This window comes from Silene latifolia, chromosome 6 (genome assembly GCF_048544455.1).
Source record: "Silene latifolia isolate original U9 population chromosome 6, ASM4854445v1, whole genome shotgun sequence".
In the NCBI taxonomy this organism is placed as follows: domain Eukaryota; kingdom Viridiplantae; phylum Streptophyta; class Magnoliopsida; order Caryophyllales; family Caryophyllaceae; genus Silene; species Silene latifolia.
This window is the reverse complement of record NC_133531.1, coordinates 16,029,839-16,054,513: the sequence shown is the minus strand read 5'-3', so window position 1 is coordinate 16,054,513 and position 24,675 is coordinate 16,029,839. Positions and strand designations below refer to the sequence as shown.

General features: G+C 41.6%; 1 protein-coding gene across 3 annotated transcripts; it reads left to right on the top strand.

The window, feature by feature from the left end:
* Positions 1 to 12,624: 12,624 nt before the first annotated feature.
* On the top strand, positions 12,625 to 24,176 carry LOC141586454 (putative protein phosphatase 2C 23). 3 transcript variants are annotated; one of them, XM_074407672.1, is made up of 9 exons: positions 12,625 to 17,894; positions 18,213 to 18,311; positions 18,457 to 18,558; positions 18,832 to 18,932; positions 19,606 to 19,622; positions 20,505 to 20,595; positions 22,295 to 22,427; positions 23,117 to 23,381; positions 23,798 to 24,176. In XM_074407672.1, exons 6-9 carry the CDS (start codon positions 20,552 to 20,554, stop codon positions 23,896 to 23,898), a joined length of 543 nt encoding a protein of 180 aa, XP_074263773.1. In that variant the 5' UTR covers positions 12,625 to 17,894; positions 18,213 to 18,311; positions 18,457 to 18,558; positions 18,832 to 18,932; positions 19,606 to 19,622; positions 20,505 to 20,551; the 3' UTR covers positions 23,899 to 24,176. The 3 variants fall into 3 exon arrangements, 2 of the variants coding, with proteins under 2 accessions (XP_074263773.1, XP_074263772.1); XM_074407671.1 differs by lacking the exon at positions 19,606 to 19,622 and having other exon boundaries at positions 12,690 to 17,894; positions 23,798 to 24,174; XR_012519536.1 differs by lacking the exons at positions 18,832 to 18,932; positions 19,606 to 19,622; positions 20,505 to 20,595; ... (1 more) ...; positions 23,117 to 23,381; positions 23,798 to 24,176 and having other exon boundaries at positions 12,631 to 17,894.
* Positions 24,177 to 24,675: the final 499 nt, after the last annotated feature.

Here is a 24,675-nt window from a genome sequence, read left to right as displayed (position 1 = left end):
TGTTGCGGAAAAACAATCTTTTAGAGATCAAATATTCTAGAGTATGTGGACAATAGGTTGCAGGTTCGAATTTTTTTCGCCTTGTATTTGCAACGCCCTTGGAGCTCCTTTAACACAAAAAACAGAAGACCTTATTCTGTTGTAGCTTAAAAGTTGGGACACGCATAAGCAACTCTTATACTGACACTGATACCAGAGCAGAATCAGATACGAATTAGGAAACACGTCTAAATAATTTTTATTTTGGTAATTTTAGAAGATTTTGTTTGATTATGTAGTACATTAGAGAACCGTGGAAGTAAACTTGGAAATTATTATTTTATTTTATTTTATTTTTTTTGACAACGAAACTTGGAAATTATTACTCCTTCCTAGTCGTCCTTTCTCGAAAATGCTACGGTTACACTCAGTGTATATATTCTAACTGCGAGTAACGTTATAACACGTGACAATTGTGGGAATGAGAAAATATTTTTAAGTTTAATTTTGTCAAAAATTTGGGAGTCCTAATTTAAAAATCAATTTTTAAATTGAAACTTTTCCTAAATTATTGTATAGCATAATTATTAAGATTGTCAAGATATTATTTTTAAAATACTTTACTCCCTCTGAAGTGACGGGTACATTAGTTTAGGTGAGTGGATGGTAAAGTTGTAAATAGGTAGTGGATGTAAGAGTAATTTAGTTATTTTTCATGCCAAATATATTATGTTAACATTGATGTAGTTCATCCATCCATCTGTTGAATTGGAGGAAATATTATTTTGTGAAAAGTTTTCCTCTTTCATGTTTTATTCCTTAACAGCAAAGTTAGCCTCCTCCATGGTCATAGACAATATATCTCCTCCTACCACCCACGCATCGACACCGGCGATGACTCATGCCGGCGGCCGCCATCCCTTGACGCCACACCTCCCACGTGCAACCACAACTACCAGAAGCCACAACCGGAGGTTAATCTGAAAACCTTAGTACGTTGGGCGCACATCGTACAAAAGTTTTCAGCGATAAATTCGTGATGAATAAACTCGTACAAGTATTTCACATCTTAAGAATTTGATCATTGTGTTAGCAAATCAATTTTACAAAAACCAATACCCTAATTGAAGACTATAAGTATCGATTAAGTTAAATGAAATAAATTTTTGTAGTTTATTAATGAAAGAGATTAAATTCTTATTTGATATAAAATGTGATTCATAATTGAAAAGTTTGTGAGAAATTTGATTGTGTTTTGATGAAGGAGGACCGATAATTGTTTTTTCCTTGATATTAAAGTTCGATTTCTCATGGAATCATTAACCATAATTTTTTTTTTATGAAAAGCAACTTAGATTTTGATTTTCTGTTTTTTTTTTCAACGGGTAACCTATAATTTTTTGAGTAGATCTCCTGAGTGACGGTCTTTTAATAAGCTTTATTGAGAGACTATTGTACAATTTTAAGAAAAAATGGTACTAAAGGTAATAAAATAGGTATAAATCATAATTAATGATAAAATGAGTACATTTATTATGTATATAGATGCGAAATTACTATATCACGATCAACAATAAAAACGGTACGAAATATAAATAAAAAGGTACGAAAAATTGGTCTCTCAATAACTTAGTAAGAGACCGTATCTCATAAGTTTTAGTGTAATTTTGTTTATATGGACGTAAAGATTAATTTACCCTAAAATCAATTGAAAGGTAATAACATTTCCGTCCCCTTAAATCCCTAATCTCCCATTCTCAACTAGTCAACTTCTCGCCGTTTACTGCGCAACTAAGTAATGTAAAAACAATGAAGAGAATTAAGAATTCCACTACGTCATCTAAATTACCCTATATTTCACCATGCAACTACTTACCACCTGAAGTTTGGGCTCACATTTTGTCAAACTTACCGGCGAAAACCCTATTAAAAATCAGGTGCGTATGTAAATCTTGGTGCTTTATTATCGATGATCCTGATTTCGCTCACATGCATTTCCAACATTCCCAAATCAATTATGGGAATAATAATAAATTATTGGTAGACCTGGAAAGTATGGGAAAGTTTGGAGATCAAGGTTGTTTGTTGACAGTTCGTGATGCTCAAACTCTAGCTAAAATCGATCAAATTTGTGAAATACATTCGGACAAGTACCGTATTTTAGGTAGTTGTAATGGGTTGCTTTTAGTGAAAAGATCTGGTTTTACTTATAACAGGGAACCGTTAAGATTGTGGAACCCTAGTATTCGCAAATCGTTGATACTTCCCACTTGCCCATTACGCCCCTATTTGCTCGACGGCCTTAGTTGCTATTTGTTTGGGTTTGCGCCTCGTAGTAAGGATTATAAAGTGGTTGCGTTTGAATTGGATGATAGTCTAGGTAAAGGGAATGAAAAAATGTATTTTTCAGTTTATACTCTCAGTAATCAACAATGGACTGTCAGAAATGCTCTCAATACCAGTAATCTGAATCTGAACATTAATAATACGTATGGGCTGTTTTATTATCTATCAACTGCTGTTTTCTATCTAGGGGCAGCATACTGGCTTGGAAATAATGATAAACGAACACGGGCAGCATACTGGCTTGGAAATAATGATAAACGAACACAGGCATTAACTCATCTTGCTTCCTTTGACTTTGATCAGGAAAATATCACCATTTTGGAACTGCCTTTTAGTTGGGACGAAAACACAGATAGGTTTCTGTTTCTTCTCGGAGAATCATTAGCTATTTTCAGTATTTCTAAGGCAAGTTCCAGCATCTGGGTGCTACAACAGGACAACAAAAAGGAGCAATGGATTCTATGGTTTTCGGGAAAATCAAGTTGGGCTGGGTATGAAGTATTCAATTTGTGCTATATAGCTAGTCGAAAGGTGTTTTATTGCGAGGGTGATGGTGGCTATTTTGTTTGCGGGAACAAGGCTTATTATATAGGTAGTTGCCAAGTGAAGCCGTTTGAAAGATCTATGAGCTCTGATTTAAACTTGGAAACATATTCGGAGAGCTTGGTGTTGTCCAAAGCATACGGAGCCCGTGATTTGAGGTCCTTCCCATGAATAAGAGATGTCTGGCTGTTAGTCAACCAACCTTGAACGTATCAATTGTGATGATGCCTCTTGCTCTTTGAGAAGCTAGATTTCGTGTTATTCTCGCATATTGCCTTAGCTTCTTTCTCCTTGGCATCCTTGGCTGTGTATGTCTTGAATAGTATTGCAGATACATGTTTATATTATATTATGTTATGCATATTTTTATCTTTCTTTCTCCCATTTATTTAGATATTCTTCGTGATTGTTGATTTCTAATAGAATTCTTCACCCACCTTCAAAATTAAACAGCTGCCTATGTTAAAACCATTCTCGAGAATTAACCTGGAGTCAGATAAATTAATGTACATCTGCTAATCTTTCTCATATGAATGAATGAGCATACATGCAGAGTTGTTTGTTCATTTGATTGTGCCTTGTCCTTACAAGGTGAAAAGATCACTATGAGTTACGAAGTTGGGTATACAACCTCTGGTAAGCATTGTTTTTCCTTTGGATGTAAACAGTTTAGTCGTATTCTCTACTTAGTATTCAGTGGTCACCTCATTGACAGTATTGTTATATTAGGTGGCAATGTAGCAAGCCAGGATAAGGTTGTTTAGAGTACCGAACATCTCAAGTAACCAATTCGGACCTTAAATTATTGACATTTGTCTATGAAAAATTCTTAGATAAAACGGGTGGGAGTAGGACTCATGAGAGACGGTCTCTCATTAATTATTGGGAGACCAATTATAAAGTGATGGAGAAACGGTACAAATAGTAATAAAAGGGGTACGTATTCTATAAAATGGGGTACTTAAAATAATGGTTACAATAATATATGGATAAAGTACCTACAATTGTTATAAAAACATGTCCCATATAAAAGAGACATTTTATAATAAAAGGGGTTTGGAAAATATATAAAGAGGTACGACAAAATGGTCTCTCAATAATTTAGTGAGAGACCATATCTCTAAATGTTCCGGGTGTAATTCCAGAGCAGTTATTTGTCACCACCCGTGCTTGTAGAATGACGTCCTTAGTTGAATCCTCCTTGCGGTCTCCTGAAACGATGAACAAACTGAGGGCTCGGCTCTGGGCCGAGCGAACTCACTCCGACGCTCAAGTCAGTAACTTAGAGAGGTAAGTTGTTGTTACTTAGCAAAGTACGTATTGTAGAGAGATAAGGAAGATATTACCAGATGAATAGTGATTCTTAGGTTAAATTCTGGATCCCTTACTCAATGAGAGTAGAGGAGTATTTATAGACTTTTACCTTTTGTCACGTAGTGGCCAAGTGGCCAAGTGGCTAGCAGGTGGAAAGACTGATCTGCCCTCGGCCGAGGGACCCACGGCAGGCCGACGGGCCCTGTTGGCTCACCGCCGAGGGGTCTTGGATATGAGTTCGCGGATGTGTGCCCCGGTGGGGGTTTGCCCCGCCGGGCCCATCCGACAGCCGACGTGCCTCGTCTGTTAGGGCCGTCTGCCGTTGACTTGTTGTGGATATCTTTGACCTTGCTCAATATGTTGATCGTCGGCGGGTGCGATTATGCCCCATCAATTTGCCCCAGCGTAGTCTATGCCGTGGTATGGGCTCCGATGTACGTTGAGCGTATATTCTGCGCAAGACAAAATTTTCTGCCCCGGCTTCTTCTACCTCGGCGTGGCTCTGCTTAGGCCGTACCATATCCCCCCTCTACATGGTTGTGTAATGGACATCCGATGTGGAAAAGGTAATGACTCGGGCCGAGACCGGGGTGGAGAGTGCTTAGTTGTTTCGATTGCCCCCGGCCTGCTTTCGGCTTGGTTGATCATGTGGCCGGCGGAGAAACGGATACTTAGGAATTTGTTGAGGAAGATGAACAGGCGGAGAGATATGAAGGGGCGTGTCGAAGACGCTTGGTCATCATTGCATTGATTGACATTCAACTGTTGCAACGATTGATATTCCGTGGTTGCATGTCCGACACGTGTCTCGTTTGTTGATTGGGCGACGTTTCATGGGAGAGCCCTGATTGGTCCTTCTTCATGGGCCTTCTCCTATAAATAGGACAGTTGATCCCTGAAATTGGGCACCAATTTCATTTTCTCAAAAATTTTCTTTAGACTTTCAAGGGCTTTTCTCTTCTATTCTTCAGTGTTACTACTCAGGCTAGTACTTTTCTTCAAGGTAAACCAACAAATTTCTCTTTTTAACTTGTGAGTTTTGTCAAACATGTCGTCTCGCGATGCCGGAACTAGTAAACCGACGCCGGGGGGTTCCGCATCGCGTCTTGATGAGGAGGAGATGCTAGACGCCATCCCGCTAAGGTCTGGGGGCCCTAGGTCTCCTTCTCCTGAAGTTGATCCTCGAATTTTGGAGGAATGGGAGGATGATGATGATGTTGATGACGACGGAGACGATTTCGGTGATGATGCTGAAAGGGCTCATCCTGATGAGGGGAGGCAGTACGTTATGGATCACGGCGAGGCTTGTAAGGTCCGCCTTGACCGTGTCCGGACCCATAAGTTCGCCACTTGCTCCGGCGAGACATTTTTCGAGGGCCGCTTTCACTTTGGCAGGGGGTACAAAATTGTTATCCCTGAGGAGGGTCAGGCCATCTGTTGTCCTCCACCGGGCTGCACCGGCGTATACATCCGGCACTTGGAGTACGGGCTCCGATTTCCGCTGAATGATTATGTCATGGCTATCATTAGAGCCATGAACGTCGCCGTGGCCCAATTGCACCCGTTGGCTATTAGGACCATAGTCGGCTTTGTCCGCTCTGTCTCTTCAAGGGGGAGGTCCCAACGGTTAATTTATTCCGTCGGCTTCACCACCTTCGCCGTCGTTTCCGTGGTAAGGTGGGTGGTACAGCGTGCAAGTAGAGCTGGGTACATCTCCGTTGATAAGCTTTCCTCCTGCAAGGATTGGAAAGATCGGTGGGTGTATGTTGAGGTGCTTGGATGACTATCCGCGCCCGTCCTTCCAAAGACCAAGTTAATTTGCGGTGTGAGATCGAGGCGGAGCATGACAGATGGGTCAAACGGAAAAAGCTTAAGATGGACGCCGACAAGGTCCCTCTTAATGAGGATGAGAGGTCAAGCGATGAGGCTCTTTGAGACGGACAAGAGTGGGGTGTCGAAAAGATGGATCCCCCGACGCATCATCCTTCGATGAGTCGCTCTGCCATGTCGGCCTCATACCGGCCCTAGAGCAGGGTGAGTGGGGTCGGCGTGAGGCCCACCTCTGCTCTCAACGTTTCTGTTTCTTGAATTTCGATTTACTTCTACTTAACTCTTGCTTTGCTTCCTTCGCAGACCATTTTGGACCGGACCTGTCTGAGGATATCCTTCGGAGGATGGGGCTGCACAAGGATAAAACCGTTGCTGATTTGCACCCTAAGGCTCTGGCCCGTGATCGCAGGACGTCGCCGAATGATCTGATGGATCAGCAGCTGAAAGGCCTGAATGTGGAGGTGGCCTAGGCGAGGGTTGCTAGTAACATGCCGCGTCGAACGCGGAAAACAAAATCTTCGGCGGCGACGGCGTCGACATCCGTTCCACCTTCCATCCCTTCAGTCCAGAAGGAGACGGTGGAGATCGTTGACATCACCAACGGGGAGGACTCTGATGCGGAGGGATCTCCCCTCGTCCTTAAGAGGAAAAGGTCCACCCCCGCTGCTGCTTCATTGCCGGCTAACGCTACCGAGGGCGGCAAGGAAATGGGCCCTCCGACAAAGAAGTCCAAGCCTGGTACCGATTTATCCTATGGCTCAAACTCAGCCGGTTCATTGGGCGTTCCTGATGAGTGGCTTTCCGATATGTCCATGTATACTGACACGGATGTTTTAATTGACTTTTTGTAGATCAACCGTCGGCAGCCGCCGTTCTCACCGTGCGGCAATTGGAGAAGCACCCTGAGAAGGCGGGTGATAGAAATGTCACCGTCGCTCCCCTATCTCAGAAGATTTCCCCCGCCGAGCTTGTGGCAGAGGGTGCAAAAATATCCAAGAGGCTGGCAAAGTGGACTCAGCTAGCCGGCTCCCACATTATGGAGCAAGAGAAGACCATGGCTGAGGCTGCCCCACAGCTCGAGCGGCTAAGGCTGGAACTTGACGCGGCGAACAAGGAGGCTAAGAGGGCCAAGGCGGAGGCTGAAGAGGCGTCCGTCTTTGAGAGAAAACTTAGGGAAGACGCCGAAAAGGAAGTCCTTCCGAGAGAGCCAAGGCCGAGGCCGCGGCGCCGAAGCCGCCAAGTGCGGGAGATGCGTGACCTTGTTCAAAAGCGCGCCGACCTTTACCTTACACGAGGAACGAATTTAGGGACTGTTCCGGACCCGGGGAAGGTGGTCCGGGACAAGGATGCTATCATTGCCCAAAGGGAGGAGGACATTGAGAGACTCCAAACCGTTCTTCTCCCTAACATGTGCGCCCATATCGGACCCGGCCGAATAAGCCGCCAGGGAAGTGATTGAGGAGCTCTTCCTCTCGATGGCTCCTTTCCGTGGGATGAGTTTGACGAGCCGTTTGATGACAAGCTCGAAGCTAAGGAGGAAGAGGCGAAGGAAAAGGCCAAGGAGGAGGTAAGGGTGAAGAGGGAGGCGGGGCGGCATGCGGAGAAGGCGGCCCTTCCGAGGAGGCTAGGGCAGCCAAAGAGGAAGCCGAGAGGATGAAGGCGGTGAGGCTGCCGAGGCTGAGGTCGGCCGAGAAAGCCGAGACGACTTTCCGGGTCGCCTATTAAGGACGATGCTTTGCTAACGCCGCTGACGGCGAGCAAGAATAAGAATAGGCATAGGGAGACGGGCGGTTGTCACCGGGCTCTCCCCTTGCGCCTCGGATAGCTTTAGTCGTTCGGGGCCAATTATTAAGCCTTTCCTCCCTGCCATCTTTTGGCGCTTAAATGATATCTGTAACCTTTTGCCTTTCTTTTCCTTGTATTTTGTACAACTTTGGTAGGTTGTCTTTTGGCTTATCCTTATGGGACGGCCGTCGTCCCGCATTTCTTGTAATCTGTCGAACATTTTTAATAAGAGCTCGCTTCTTTTGCCTCCGGCTTGGCCGAGGTCTTTACCCCATTTTTCCGAGTTGTCTTCTTGCGCTAGTAGTTGAGCGTCTTAATCAGAACGTTTTCACTTTGCCTCGGCTTGGCCGAGGTCTTTTCTCGTCTTCGTCTGGGTTGTCTTCTCACGTTATTAATTGAGCGCCTCTTTTGTTTTCGCCTCGGCCTGGCCGAGGCAGTCTAGAGTGCGTATCTCAACTGTTTAACGTTCCTAAGGAATGTTGATTGCTTTTGCGAGTATCGCCGTGGCCGGTAGTGATCGCCGTGGCGTCTACCTCCCGGGTGACCGCGACGGCGCCGCTTCTTGATGATGACTGCCGTGGCGTCTACCACTTGGAGTGACTGCTGCGGCGTCTACCTCTTGGGGTGACTGCCGTAGCGTCTACTACTTGGGGTGACCGCGACGGCGCTTCTTCTTGATGATGACTCGCCGTGGCGTCTACCACTTGGGTGACTCGCTGCGGCGTCTACCTCTTGGGGTGATCGCCGTAGCGTCTACTACTTGGGGTGACTAACGACGGCGCTCGCTTCTTGATGATGACCGCCGTGGCGTCTACCACTTGGAGTGACTGCTGCGGCGTCTACCTCTTGGGGTGACCGCCGTAGCGTCTACTACTTGGGGTGACTGCGACGGCGCACGCTTCTTGATGATGATCGCCGCTCTTGTCGGTATGACAAAGTGTGAGCCGGACTGCTTTACGATAGTGACTATTTGGGAAATGAACACTTTGATGGAGAACTTGGACGATTCCTCATTAGATATAAACATGTGTCGGGGTACCCACAGTTGTCTTGGGCACCTCCGGCACTTTACAAGGTACTCTCTGAGATCGTCAGTGTTCTAACGGCTTATTAAAGGCACACCTTCTTCGTTAGCCGTCAGTTGCATCCATGAGGTCGCCCTCCTGTTGTAAGGATGGACTTTTCCCCTTCTCTGACTTCTTTGCCGCTTTGAGGGATTGCATGTTGCATCCTCTGGCGGATATCTGGACGTTGACCACCTCGTCCTTCTCGTCCTTGGAGACGAGTTTATGCGCTTCCCCCCGGTCCGAGACATACATTAGTGTCAGGGCTCGTATGGACATCACCGCGTCGGCCTCGCTCAGAGTGACTCGGCCGATAAGAACGTTGTAGGCGGACGAGCCGTCAATGACCACGAACTCAGCTAGGACATTCTTAGCCGTACTCCCTTCGCCGAACATCACCGGCAGTCTGATTGACCCCAGGGGTACTAGGCCGGCCCCGGAGAAGCTGTATAGTGGACTGGTGCAAGGGCTTAAGTCCTTGACTTTCAGACCGAGGTTGAGGAAGCATTCCCTGAACATGATGTTCGTGTAGGCGCCTGTGTCAATCAGGCACCTCTTGACCAGGTGGTTGGATATGTCCAAGTGGACTATGAGTGGGTCGCTATGAGGGGCGATGACTCCCTCGTAGTCCTTCTTCCCAATAGTTATATCGGGGATGTTGGAAGCGGGGGTCGCTGTGTTGGGCACAAAGTTGATGGCCTGATATAGCTCATTCAGGTGTCGTTTGTGCCCATAAGCGGACCCACCGTTCTCGTTGCCCCCGATGACCACGTGGATGACCCCTATCCGTTCAAAGACGGATTTCTTGTTTGAGCCGCCGGCATCAGTTTTTTGGCCTTTGGCAACATACTTGCCGAGGCTCCCCTTCCGGATCGCTCTTCAATGGCATTCTTCGGGATGCCGGCAGTTGTCGATAAGGTGACCGGTGTGGCCGTGGTACTCGCAAAGATCGGCTCGTGTCACCGTCCCCCTTGGGCTTGGGGGCCTTTCCCATTTCTCGCCCTCGCCCTTGCTCGGGCGAAGACCTCGGCGCGAGATACAACCAGGGGGGTGTGATCACCGTGCCGCCTTTGGTGGTACGTTCCCGAACTCCCCGCGCCCGCCGAGCTCGCTTCCCCGGCAGATCTATCGGACCGTGACCTATTATTGTCACGGCGTCTTTCATCTGGGTTGTCCTCCCGGTGGCTCTTCTTCTCTGAATGCCCAGCCTCGTGTGGCGACCCAGTCTTGTGATAGTCCTCTACCTTGATGGCTTGGTCGGCCATCTTCCTGGCGGCGTCTAAGCCCAGGCCTCCGGACTTGATGAGCTCGTTTTTAAGTCTCCCCTTGGGAGGCCTTTCATCGCGAAGGCCGCCACTGGGATTAATCTCTCGAATCTGCTGAACCTTGGCATCGAACCTCTTCACATAGCTTCGTAGAGACTCGCCCCCCTCCTGCCTTATAGTTAGGAGGTCCGATGTCTCCACGGCCCTCCTCTTGTTGCAAGAGTACTGGGCTAGGAAGGCGTCCCTTAGGTCGGCGTAACAGTATACCGAGCCGTCGGGCAGCCCTTTGTACCAACTCTGAGCCATCCCATGCAAGGTCGTTGGGAAGACTCGGCACCAGACTTCATCGGGTTGTTCCCACACCGACATGTACGACCCAAAGGCCTCGGCATGGTCGGTGGGGTCGCTATCCCCTTTGTATGTGAACGCCGGCAATTTTAGTTTGGTGGCACGGCGGTGTCAAGGACATAGGCACCGAGGGGTCTGTCGACCACGTGTCGAATGACACGCGGCGATCGGCTCCTCGCGTTCCTAGTCCGGCTCCTCTCCTCGTCTTTGGGTGGGGCTTCTCCTCCGACTATGGTAAGTCGGGCTTCTCCTCCGACTCGACGAGTCGGACTTCTTTCACTCCTCCGAGGCGGAGCCTCGTCGGTCGCGGCGACGCTGTCCTCCCGCGGGTGCGGGAAGGACTTAGGTCCACCACCGGCACGCCGGGCTCCTCCGGCGTCTTGACGGGGCCGCTTCTTCCGGTGCTCCATTCAAGTCTCTTGGAGTCACGTTAAGGCCCCGGTCTCCCGGACGGGTTCCGCCGCTCTTGTCGGTGTGACAGTGTGAGCCGACGCACTACTAATGAGGTCCAGGAGTAGCTTCAGTTTCGCTACATCAACCACATGTCCCATGATGGTGACCTGGTTGGCGACGTGCGCGTATCTGGTATTATTGGCATCCCGTACTCCGGTGAATTACCCGGCCGGTGGAGGGCTGCGCAACTCCGAGTTGTGGACGGTATCATCTTGGCGAACTCGGTTTCGTCGATTCTTACGAATACCTCTTGTTGTTTTGACATCTTCTTAGCTTTTGGGGTGGGTTTTTGTTTTGTTTTTTTTTGTTTGGGAATGAATGTGACTAGCTTCTAGTATCTTTCCCCACGTAGGACGGCGCCAATTGTTCCTGTAATTCCGGCTTATTATTTGTCACCACCCGTGCTTGTAGAATGACGTCCTTAGTTGAATCCTCCTTGCGGTCTCCCGAAACGATGAACAAACCGAGGGCTCGGCTGCGGGCCGAGCGAACTCACTCCGACGCTCAAGTCAGTAACTTAGAGAGGTAAGTTGTTGTTACTTAGCAAAGTACGTATTGTAGAGAGATAAGGAAGATATTACCAGATGAATAGTGATTCTTAGGTTAAATTCTGGATCCCTTACTCAATGAGAGTAGAGGAGTATTTATAGACTTTTACCTTTTGTCACGTAGTGGCCAAGTGGCCAAGTGGCTAGCAGGTGGAAAGACTGATCTGCCCTCGGCCGAGGGACCCACGGCAGGCCGACGGGCCCTGTTGGCTCACCGCCGAGGAGTCTTGGATATGAGTTCGCGGATGTGTACCCCGTTGGTTGCCCTGGCCCGGCCGGCCCATCCGACAGCCGACAGCCTCGTCTTGGCAGGGCCGTCTAAGCTGTTGACTTGCTGTGGATATCTTTGACCTTGCTCAATATGTTGACTGGTCAGCGGGTGCAGAATATGCCCCATCACTAAAGTTTTTGTGAAAGGGTAGCTCTATTAGTAAGATCAATTTTTTCAAGAAAAAAATGGACTTACATTCTAAATTTGCTTACAAACTTATAAAATATCTTGATACTTTCTATGAAAAATTCTTAGATAAAACGGATAACTTAATAAGATCAATTTTCTCAAGAAAAAAATTGACTTGGATTCTACTTAAATAAAATGATGTCAATCTCTATATTTTCATTGAATAGAGAGCACAAAATACATTACTCCGTATTATAGACCGGTATAATAGAATTTTTCTCCTTCATCTTAATGGAATGACATTACACATGTAATATCTAGTTACTTCCTCCGTTTCATATGATAGTTTACGTTTACTTTATGCACGTATGACAACGCTTGTTTTCTTTTGTTCATATCTTTAGTTACATATCATTAAAAATTATAAAAAGTTGATATTCAAAATGCACTCGGGAAGACAATTTAAACAAGATCTTACATGACTATCTTTTATGTTATATATTAGAAGTTATATTGAAGATTCTTCTCATTTATGAATAGTGCTCAAAAAACAAACGTAAACAATTCAATGGAACAGAGGAAGTACTTTGTAAATATCAAAAAAATATTTATTCAATAAAAGAGTATAAACCATATTAATACGCAAAATATGGAGTATTTGTAGATACAAACTCTAAGATACCATAAATTTCATGGATTATAAGTCTAGTTAAAATTTAAAACTTCTATATGTACTACCGCACAAATTTGCGCAGTTGTAAACTGGTAGTCCCTCCATTCAACAATTGAAAGGCAATACCATTTCCCCAATCATAAACAAGTGTATTCTTCTGCGTTTAAAATCAATTGAAAGGCAATACCATTTCCGTTACCCAAAATCCCAAAATCCCTAATCGCCCATCCTCATCCTGTCGCCGTTTACTGCGAAACTAATTGCTGTAAAGACAATGAAGACAAGTAAGAATCCCACTACGTCATCCAACTACTTACCACCTGAAGTTTGGGCTCAGGTCTTGTCAACATTACCGGCGAAAACCCTAATTCAATTCAGGTGCGTATGTAAATCTTGGTGCTCTATTATTGATAACCCTGATTTCGCTCACATGCATGCTCAAATCAATTATGAAAATAATGCGAGTAATAAATTATTGGTAGCTCTCGAGGGTATGGGAAAGTTTGGAGATCAAGGATGTTTGTTGACAGTTCGTGATGCTCAAACTCTTCGGAAAATCGATCACATATTTAGAATAAATTCGCACAATTACCGTCTTATAGGTAGTTGTAATGGGTTGCTTTTAGTGAAAAAATCTGGTTCTACTTATAACAAGGAAGAATTAAGATTGTGGAACCCTTGTATTCGCAAATCATTGTTACTTCCCACTTGCCCACTTCGCAGTCGACACTTTTTGTTCGACGGCCTTAGTTGCTATTTGCTTGGGGTTGCCCCTTGTAGTAAGGATTATAAAGTGGTTGCGTTTGAATTGGACAATAGTCTGGGTAAAGAGAGTGAAAAAATATATTTTGCGGTTTATACACTCAGTAATCGACAATGGACTGTCAGAAATACTTTCAATACCAGTAATCTGAACACTAATAATACGTATGGGCTGTTTTATTATCTATCAACTGCTGTTTTCTTTCGAGGGGCAGCATACTGGCTTGGAAATAATGATAAACGAATAGATGAGTTGACTCATCTTGCTTCCTTTGACTTTGATAAGGAAAATATCACCTTTTTGGAACTGCCTTTTAGTTGGGACCTAAACACAGTTGCGTTTCCGTTTCTTCTCGGAGAATCATTAGCTGTTTTCCGTATTTCCGTGGCAACGTCCAGCATCTGGGTGCTACAACAGGACAACAAAAAGGGGCCATGGACTTTATGGTTTTCGGGAAAATCAAGTGAGAATGGCTATCAAGTCTTCAGTTCGTGCTATATACAATGTCAACAGGTGTTCTATTGTGAGACTGATGGTGGCTATTTCGTTTGCGGGAACAATGCTTATTATATATGTAGTTGCCAAGTGGAGCCGTTCAAAAGATCTATGAGCTTTTATTTAAACTTGGAAACGTATTCCGAGAGCTTGGTGTTGTTCAAAGGATATGGAGCCCGTGATTTAAGGTCCTTCCCATGAATAAGAGAGTTTTGGCTGTTAGTCAACCAACCTTGCATATATCAATTGTGATCATTCCGCTTGCTCTTTGAGAAGCTAGAATTCGTGTTATTCTCGCATATTGCCTTAGCTTCTTTCTTCTTGGCATTCCTTGGCTGTGTACGTCTTGAATATTTCAGATACATGTCTACATAATGGTATGCATATTTTTTTCTTTCTTTCTCCCATTTATTTAGATATTCTTCGTGATTGTTGATTTCTAATAGAATTCTTGATGGAATATAAGGTCAATTATTCACCCATTTTCACAATTAAACAGCTGCCTATGTTAAAACCATTACTGAAAATTTGCTGCAGCTTTGCAATATATATGAAACTCGCTGTCATTCTTGAGAACTGACCTGAAGTCAGATAAATTGTTGTACATCTGCGAATCTCTCTCGTATGAATGAAAGAGCATACATGCGGAGTAATAGGACTATAGGGGTATAAATATTGGTACAAGTGATGCGAATTGGTTACTTGAGACGTTCACTCATTTTCACATGCCAACAGGGAAATAATTAGGAATCCATAAAACGCGATTGTTCTTTTCAACTCTAAGTTGCAAATGATGGTTTGAAGTTTCACATCTTGTTATATGAGTGATTCGTCCGCAAGGGGGCTTTTGTTTTTTTGATGTTAGTTCATTTGAGTGTGCGTTGTCCTTACAAGGTGAAAAGATCAATATGAAGCGAGAGTTACGAGAGTTTGGTATACAACCTATGGTAATGGGTAAGCAATGTTTTTCCTTTGGATGTAAACAGTTTAGTCGCTGTATTGTCTACTTGGTGTTCAGTACCTCATTGACAGTATTGTTATATTAGGTGGCAATGTAGCACGCCAGTTGATAAGGTTGTTTAGAGTGGTACCCATAAGTCCATAGCTCAAACTGTCCGCATCAAACTAGTCATTGTGGCTATTTAACCAATAAATAACCAGTAGTATGGCACATTTTCTTCATGTTTGTTGTAGCCTGTGGTTCAATTCAAAACCTGATCTGCCGTCCTAATTCATCAGTTTGTTTGAACTTCTTGCTTCAATAACTTTCTTTTGTCTATGCAACACACCAAAAGTATTAGATGTGTATATGGTGGAATATTGGTTGAACTGTCCAATATTGTAAATTGTCTTAATCTATTCTTTAGTACTTTTGTATTGCGTTGTATTTTAATGTCTGGCTGAACAGTTAAGTATTGTATGGTGATGGGGAGCTGTGAGCTCAGGATATTCTCCCAAGGCTGTCCGTCAAAACTCTGCTGAGATTCAGGTGCGTCTGTAGACTGGTGCTCTGTTGATGACCCTGGTTTCGGAGTAAGTAGGTTACAATACATGGAGCTCTCACATTACAGAAAGTTACTCATCTCTTCAAAACTTCAGAATTATACAGGTTGCTAGGAGTAGTAATGAGTTGGTTTTTCTGGGATTGGTCACAAGTTGAAACTTCGGAACCCCTTTGTTATAAAATATGTGCCTCCCCGGCCCTTATCCTTTCGCTGACAGTGATGGTTAGTCTTAAAATTTCTTGTTCAAGTACCAGGGAGGTGTCGTTCGCAATCTATTCATTCAATGGTGATTTGTGGAGGATCAAAATCTGTAGAGGGATAGCTTTCTCCAAACATGATTTTATTAGTCATCCAAACATTACAGCTCAATATAGACCCACCTTGCTTTCTTTGACTTTGATATTGTCCTACCTGATGTGCATAGTTGGTGTCGCCGGTTCAATGCATGGAACATGACTCGATGTTATTTTCTTCTTGGGGAGTCATTAACGATTTAGTATTCCGTATGTTAGTTGTGCCTGGGATTGTGGACTATGGTAAAGGATGGTAAACAGCACCTGGAGTTGTGCATGGAACATGACTCTAGTAGAGACTATTATCATTCCTTCAAAGAGCAAGGTGAACACTCCAATAGTGGCTAATCGTTTCTTTATCGGGAGAATTCTTGTATGATTACCAATCAGCGTTTCTAGCCATTGGGGGAAACTATGAGTCATTAGATAGCTTTGGAACCTTAGGTTGAAGAATTAGGGTGATTGCAGAAGCCTAAGCGATTCCGGTGTAGTCATCGTAATCAACGCTAGAGGACTAGGTGGCGGGAATGGTAAATTTACATGGTATGTTGAAGAATTAGGGTTTTTGTGTTTATATTGTGAAAATGTTAATTTTTTTGGTTGATTTTTGGATGTTGTATGTCCTGGTTGCTAATAAGCATATGATTATGTCGTAATCATATGGTGACTGAATGGTATTTGTAAACTAAAGATTCTATTTGGCCCTTGTTCTCCGTCAATTCACTGAACTGTGGTCTGTAGGTGTTGGTAACTTAAGTACATCGAGTTTATATGTCGCCTCTTTTGTGCTTATTCTCGGTCTATTATGCTCATTATTTGCCAGTATATTGTGTCTTACTCAACTCTCTGGTTCTTTCATTAAAAAGATATGCTTAAAAGCGATACTTTGTCGCACTTTCTATGGAAAATGCTGCTGACAGTTGACCATACTTTTCCTGCTGGTGTTTTTTTTCCTCTTCTACATATTCAATTCCCCTATGTCCCTTCCCAATTCCCATTTCAGTTTTTAGTCTAATCTTAGCATACTTCTTACAGATATCACTTTAGTTTATTGATTATTAAATTATTTCATTTTTTGGTGGCTCAATGTAACCAACCCTCTGCAATAAATATGATACCAGTGTCATTCTTCAGATTTACACTGAAGTCAGATAACTTGCGATACATCTGTGAAATACTGAAATATACTGTATCTTATATGAATGAATGAGCTTGCATTCCGAGTCTAATCTGTATTGGTACGAATGATCTGACTTTGTCGATTGATCTGTTCTGGTTACTCATTTGACGTGCTAGCAGGAAACTCACTGAAATTCCATAAATATGTGATTGTTGTTTTCGAATTACTTTTGCTTTGTTCTGACTTTTGGGTGTGCATTTTAATAACATGGAGCAAAGAGTACTACAAAATGAGAGTTTGGAGAATTTCAACTGATCAGTTATGTAGAACATTTTCTGCAAGTCTGTTGTTTGTAACTTATGGTTAAGTTTAATCTAGTGTTTTCACACATTAGTACATTACACAGTTTCGCCTTGAGCCAATTTGGGAGTATGAAACATTGATTGCTAACCTTTTCTACTCTAATTGGCCAGTTTTACTATTAATTCTTACCATATTTTTTAGCTGCTTTTCTATGTTTGTTGAATGGCGAGTGATTCTGTGTGAACTATGATTGAAGGTTTTGGGTGGAATGCATTGCAATCGAAGATTTTAACGCAGCTACGAGTACAGGGGTATTATCAACGATGGCATCACTTCCTGTAGCTCTTTTTGCAACTCGTGTTTTTTCTCATGGAAAAACACGGTGATGATTTCGTTGGTAAAATTAGCCCCGTGTCTTCTTATCTCTACCTTACCTTAAATGTCCAAACAACAAGTTACTATTCACTAATGAATAGTAACTTGGAGAATGAATAGTAATATGCAATGGGTGGGCTGGGTTGCTTTTGGCGGGTTTGGTTTTGTGAACCGTATTGGCCTCACTTATTGGGTTGTTATACATATTGGGCTGTTATACATTTGTTTCTCGTTTTTCCTTTCTTCCCTTCACAGCCACTCCTTTTTTTTCCACCGTACTCTACTTTTTCTCCTTTTCCTTCCACCCTTTCCTTCACCTCTCTCCCTTTTCCTCCTGCCAAATTCTATTTTCTTCTCAAAAATTCATCCACTGGCGAAGAACTCGGAGCGAATGGTGGCGGAGGAAGGAGAATCAAGATCATCACTATCAATGTATCAAAGACCAGGAGAATCATCGGACATTGCTTATTGACTTACAGTCTCAAATGCCAGGTAATTATCATCTTCATAAAATCCGTTAAATCGATTTAAATTTCTGCTAATTTGCTCATTCATTCTTTCAATTACCCCGTACATCTTACTGTCATTCCCCATCATTGTATTTATACATTTTGATCTTGATTGTTTTTTTTCCCCGATTATAGCTTTTGGTTGTCTATTTATTATTCAGTTTAGATTAATTTTGGTTTTTTACTTTCTACAAAATGATCTTGCTTATATTTGCGACTTTTTTTGGGTTGTGATTGCAGCTTATCGGTTTTTGTTAAGGTGATCTTTGTATTATTGATATACTGATATTTCTGTGTGTAGTTGTTGACGAGTGAAACGATGCGGAGTTGATGTCATGGCGACGATAAAGCATCCAATACTGGTGACGAACCCGGATAATCAACAACATGAAGATTTCAGGTTATTCTGCTTCTATTAAAGTTTTTTTTTCCTTTTGAAGAGGTGTTGTTTATGGATAGAATTTGATAGCTTAATGTTTTCTTTTATTTCCTTTTCAATTACAAGTGTTATTGCTTTATATCCTCCTGCTGGATTTCATTTTCAGGAAACCATGGGACGAAAAAGAATAGGAGCAAAGACGGAGGAAAAGAGGAGACAAAATATTAGAGTTCGTTGTAACAACCAGAACCAAGGATCTCTGAATTTAGTGAGTTTTTAAGTTGTACAAAACTCCTTTTGTCCCTATTATTTGTTTATCTTCGTTTTAGTTCTTTCTAGGGTAAAGACATGATTGGTACATAGGGGTAGTTGTTTTCTTAGTTGCCTATGGTTAAGTAATTAACCATGAAACAAACCATGGTCTTATACTCTTATGTATTTATGTTGGTGGTTGCTAGGCAATTACTTATTTGGTTGATGTTTTGCGTTCTTCTACCGTTGTTGTGGTGCATCATGGTGTTGTTAATTGTGTTTGTGCTAGGTTGTTGACTATTGAGTACATGGACTTTGCTGAGAAGGTGTGCATACATAATCGCCCATCTCATTCCAGACTGCACGCCTGTTCTTCTGAAACTAGAAATGGTAATTCCTTCTTTCTCCAGTATTTAATTTATTTGATTGTGTTTCTTTTGTAAATTGATTCAAGTTTTGATTTTTACTTAGTAATGATGGTGGATTTTGTAAGACATCTGGGTAGTTTGAGTTTATCTTCATACATTCATACATCAGAATAGTATATTTTAAATAAAATTGACATTCTGTGATTATCATCTCAAGTTATTGTTTCATGTTAGGGTCAAATTACTGTGTTCTTAGTTTCATTTATTTCATTGAAAGTTTGAAGCTTTTGATTATATAATTATGTCGATAATTGATGTTGATGTGCAGTTTAGCCTTGTTGCCTTAAAACTTGAAACTTTTCTCTTTCGTAGCTTTTGATTTGATTTTTACGATATTTATCAATGTTCGATTGTTGGATTAGGGTAGAATTTGTTTTAGTTGTGAATTAAGATGAAATATAGTAAATCTAAGTTGATTGTGCTCCTTTAACTGTGACCTAGAAGTTAGATGAAATAATTATTGACCGCAATTTTCGTCATGGCTTCATGGGTCATCTGGAAAGTGGAAACAACCTTTGTGTCAAGTTGTAAGCAACTCTGCCATTTTGGCATTGGTGTAGTATTGCTGTTATATATACATATTAATGTACGTGCTGGTTAGATTAATTTATACCAGATTGGCGTTCTTATTGCAGGTGCTTAGCCGCAAAAGGTAAAGAATTCAATGAGTGTGAACGTTTTACCAAATATTATCGTACTCAAACTACCCAGATGTGAATCATGAGGTGAAACAATATAGAAGGGTGCGTCTTTTGATTAGTTGTGTGATTGTAAGGAGGTGATATATTAATTGGTTTCGGAACTCGGGTGTTGATAGCGAATCTATGGAAAATGCAACCCAAACTTATTACCTATGTCTTCAATTTGTTTACCCTTATCTAAAATCATATAAAGTTGTGATCTTTACTGAAAAAACATCATAAAGTTGTGATCTTTACTCTAAAAACATCATAATTTGTGATGAGTGTATGTTGAAAACAAGAGGTGCCTATGATATATTTATGGGATTAAAGCTGATTAGGATCGAGTTTTGATGCATAGGAAAGCTTTCACCATTGTGTTAACAACACATAGTGCTCTTGCTAGCATGGATAAGCTAATTGAGCAATGTCTTCTACTTCGGTCGGATAAATTGAATATTTGTCAGTGATCTAACCTTTAGGAATGCTAAATGTAACCTAAACTACTAAATATGAGTTACAGTAATTGCGTTTGGTGAATTGTTTTTCACCTAGAACATACAATAAATGCTATGACATAGACTTGAATGGCCATGGCCACGGTTAGTGATGCTACAAAACACAATTTTTCTTATGCTTGAAAACCTATTGAGTTTATAGTTCCTTCGTCAAGTTTGCGGCTCTTATCACGTTATGTCTTACCCTATTGATGATAATAATTGTTAAATCTCAGCATTTTTGTTAGAAATCTCTCTAAATTTGTTTTACGAACATTTGATATCTAATTTTTTAACCATGCTACCCTTCAGATTTGATATTAAAAAAACTTCAATTGTTTTGTGACAAATTTACAGTATTAATCAAGGGAAGGAGATGCAAGCCTATCCTTGCCACGAGAATTATGGATGATCATACAATGTTGGCATTCTTCCTCGGCGTATTGAGGTAAAAAGATAAATTCTATATTTGCGAGACAAAATGTATTGCCACTAAGTTTGAATTAAATCTAAGCTTCAATTTAATCATCATTTTCCTTTGTTAGTTTGTACGAGACTAGGAGCCGAAATGAGGAGCTTTCACTGGTTTGTCAGATAAAGATCAATTAATGAAAAGTCTTAACGATTCATCCCTTCAGAGAGACAGTTCAGCCATGGTCATAGCCAAAAGTTGAGCATAAATTAGTGTGACTATTAATACTCTTTGGAATTGGGCAAAGTACATTATACTCTGTTAATTAACATGCATAGTTCTGAACTATCAATATAAAATGCGGTTTGGCATTGAACGGTGCTCTTTACTCAGCTCACCCAGGTTTGGCAAGGTTTGATACTGAACTATCAGTATAAAATGCGGTTTGGCTTACCTGGTTTGGCAAAGTACATTATACCGTATCAGTAACCTAATGCATGCATAAATTAGTGTGACTATTAATACTCTTTTGAATTGCATGTTAATTTTAACAAAATTGATCACATAAATTAGTGTGACTTAACCTAATGCATGTTAATTAAGGTAACAGATCAAAGTGCATAAGTAGGGATAAGGAGAGGAAGAGAGGAAAATGAGGGAGAAAGATAAAACGATAACGATAAATAAGCTAAGGAGATGGAGAGGGAAAATGGAAAAGGAAGTGGGTGTAACAAGTGGACAAGGACAGGGGGTTTGAACATAAGTGAAGGAGGCAGATAGTAAAAACCATCTTGCCATCAATTTAGCTGAGTACATTTGAAACTAGATATTTTTTTTTTGGATCATTTTTTTACTCTGTGTCAATTTCCATTTTCAATTGAACCAAAGTTTTAGTCATAGAGCATTTCGATGCGGGAAAACTGACTGCACTCATGCTGTACAGTTATCTGATTTCCATTTCCTTATATGTGTCCATAGCGATTGTCAAAGTCTTGCAAAGCCATTTCATCAAACGCGATATTCATATGTACTGTGAAGAAGCCGACAAGCCAGCTCATGCGCGTACGTCAAATATTAACGAGGAACTTGGTCAAGTCGACACCATTCTTTCTGATAAAACGTCCACTTTGACTTGCAACTCTATGGAGTTTATCAAGTGTTCTGTTGCGAGACTGCGTATGGTCGTGGTATCACCGAGGTTGAGAGGGCCATGGCCAAAAGAAAAGTGTATCCTTTACCCAATTGACTGATCCCCCGTTCACCGTTATCAGTAACATTTGATGATCAAGATGAGGCAGAAGATGTAGTTGATGCGGGTTCTGGGAACAAAGGGTTCAATTTTAAGGATGAAAGAGTTATGAACGGGAAATGAGTAGATCAGCCACACTCAGAAGTTATACAACTGTTTATTCAGTTGTTGGCAGTCTGTCACAGTGATTTCTGGAATGGTATGCCTTAAGCATCCATTATAGACCCTAATCCACAAATCATTTTATCTCGCTAAAGAAATCAAGAGCTAATATCAGTCTTATAGCTAAGCTGCCTAGAGGTGTTAAGGCTAATATCAGTCTTATAGACCCTTCTTTTTTTTCCCTTCTACAGGATTGATGCAAGTACTGTGCATTTTCTGCGGCAAGAAAATTTGTTTAGTCGAAAAATTGTTTGGTTTAGTTATTTGATCTCTTGTAATGGCAATTGAATTTGTATGAGTAAGTTGATTTGTTGCATTTTTCAGGAAGTGCAAAATTGCTTTGCTGTTTCGAATGACCAGAGATGAGCATCCTGATGATTGCTTTGCTGTTTCAAATGATCGTGTCAAAGGCTCGTTTAAGGTCACTCGAGCTTTTGGTACTGGTTTTCTCAAGCAGGTAGTGAGCTTCATTACCATCTACTTTAGTTCAATGACATGACGAGTTTATGCACAATGAGTCGTGCAACACATAATAATTAATGCATTTTAATAGAAGTTTTGTGAAGAGAAGGTAATGTGCTCACCAATTTGATCACTATTTCCATATATCGGAATTAAATGAAGGGATTATCATTTGAGTTATGTAGGACATAACAAATTTCCCTAGAATGCTTGTAGGTCAATTTATGGTTTGAACAAAGATAGTTCACGTCATGCTTCATTGAATAACTTTGAGTTGGGTGTCTGAACTACTGATTCAAGTACGACCTTCGGTGTCTATTTATTGCAGTCAATGAATCAAATTATACTTGTCCTAACTTCTGACTGAACGAACAGACAATATTTCATTGTGAATTTGTGGTTACCCTTACTGTGAATGGAACTGCTGAAACTGTAGTCTACAATCTACATTTATCTCGAAAACAAAGGGTGTTGAAATATGCTCCTTTCCGATGGCAATTTATGTTTTATCTTTTGCAATCTTATAGTCTCCTTCAGAATTATTTAATACGGATTCTTCTACAAATTTTGGGCTCACTTTTATTTTAAAAAACAACAGTTAGGCACAAATTACATCCGATTGCGGTTAATGATTATTGTTTTAATGTGATTGATTTTCTTACTCGTTCTTTTGACATATTGTAGAAAAAGTGGAATGATGCACTTTTAGATATGTTCCGAATTGCCTATGTCGGGAATTCACTATACCTTAACTGCCTACCGTTCCTATGCCACCATAGATTAGGAACAAAAGACCAGTTCTTGATATTGTCATCAGACGGTCTTTATCAGTACTTCGCAAATGAAGAGGCTATTTCAGTGGTAGAGCACTTCATCTCATTGTCGCCGGAAGCCGATCCAGCTCAACATTTGGTTGAGAAACTTTTGTTGTGTGCAGCGAAAAGAGCTGGTACGATTCTGATTTTCTACATATTATGTCTTACTCACTACAATTCCGCGTGTCTTTGCGGCTGAAACTGTGGAATAGAAATCACTCAGTACAATTGTCCACATAATTTAATTTAGGGTCATCCTAAATTGTCTCTACCTGTGGCAGTATCGTAGGGTTGCGTACATTTGACTTCCCTATCCTACCACTGGTGAATCTGTTGACACACTTTGGATAGCAATGTTGTTAATGTGGTATTCTGTTTCGGTCTTGTACAATGTTACCAAATACGGTATATCTATTTTAGCTTGATCTCAAAATTGAGCTGGGGCATAATCCCAGATTCCCAGTCATTGATCACAACCCAAATTTAAGACCATGACGTGATATTATATTATCATTCGTTTTAACTGAATTATAACACCCATCTTGTACAGGTTTGGATTTCTACGAGTTGCTAGAAATACCGCAAGGAGATCGATGCGGATATCACGATGATGTCTCCATTATTGTCATCTCTTTGGAAGGAAGGATATGAAGATTATGTGTATAAGAAGAAACCACCATGTAGAACAAGCCTTCAACTCTTCAAGGCATAGATAAGGGAGGTTAAATCGAAGGATATTAGCAATTGTCCTTGTCATCCACCATAACAGGCTCAATTGATGATCAAGAAAAGGGCCAAGTTATGTTATTAACAGGGTATTAGCAATTGTATCTTATCTTACACCTTAAAAGTGTGTAACACCATCTATTATTCACAGTCGATTGTAATGACAAGCATTATTGGTTTGAAAATTAATTTGTTTACCCTTACTTTTTGAGACCATCCAAACCAATGATAACATCTCTTAACATTATTTTTCATGCTTATAGAGCAAAAAAAGTTGTAGTAAGAAACAGAGAAGTAATTATAATACATATTTCAAAAAAAAAGAGAACTCTGCCAAAAAAATCATATTTAATTAAACTTATCGAACTCTTTTCGTAATGTATCCGTTAATTGAGACAATCTTTATCACGATGTCATTTTCTTGCAAGAATTATAGGGAAATTGATGGAGGAGACACAAGAGGAGGCGTGCGGATAGGGAAATGGAAGTGGAGAGGGAATAGGAAAGGGGACAAAGAGGATGAGGAAGCGGCAACGTTAAAGAGATAAGAAATAAGGAAAGAGGAAAACAAGGGGGAAGGGAGAGAGGAATATGGAGAAGAGAAGGAGGAAGGGATCATAAAGCGAGGACAAGTAGTAGGAGATGAAGAGGAAGAAGAATGTGGATTGGGGGTAAGGGAAAAGGGATAGAGGCCCAGCTAGA

Excerpts from the sequence above, each read along its gene's own strand:
- LOC141586454 (XM_074407671.1), top strand. The coding sequence starts at position 18,851 with ATGGACTTTGCTGAGAAGGTGTGCATACATAATCGCCCATCTCATTCC. Across the intron at positions 18,933-20,504 it reads TTCTTCTGAAACTAGAAATG|TATTAATCAAGGGAAGGAGA; the intron begins GTAATTCCTTCT and ends ACAAATTTACAG. Across the intron at positions 20,596-22,294 it reads TTCTTCCTCGGCGTATTGAG|GAAGTGCAAAATTGCTTTGC; the intron begins GTAAAAAGATAA and ends TGCATTTTTCAG.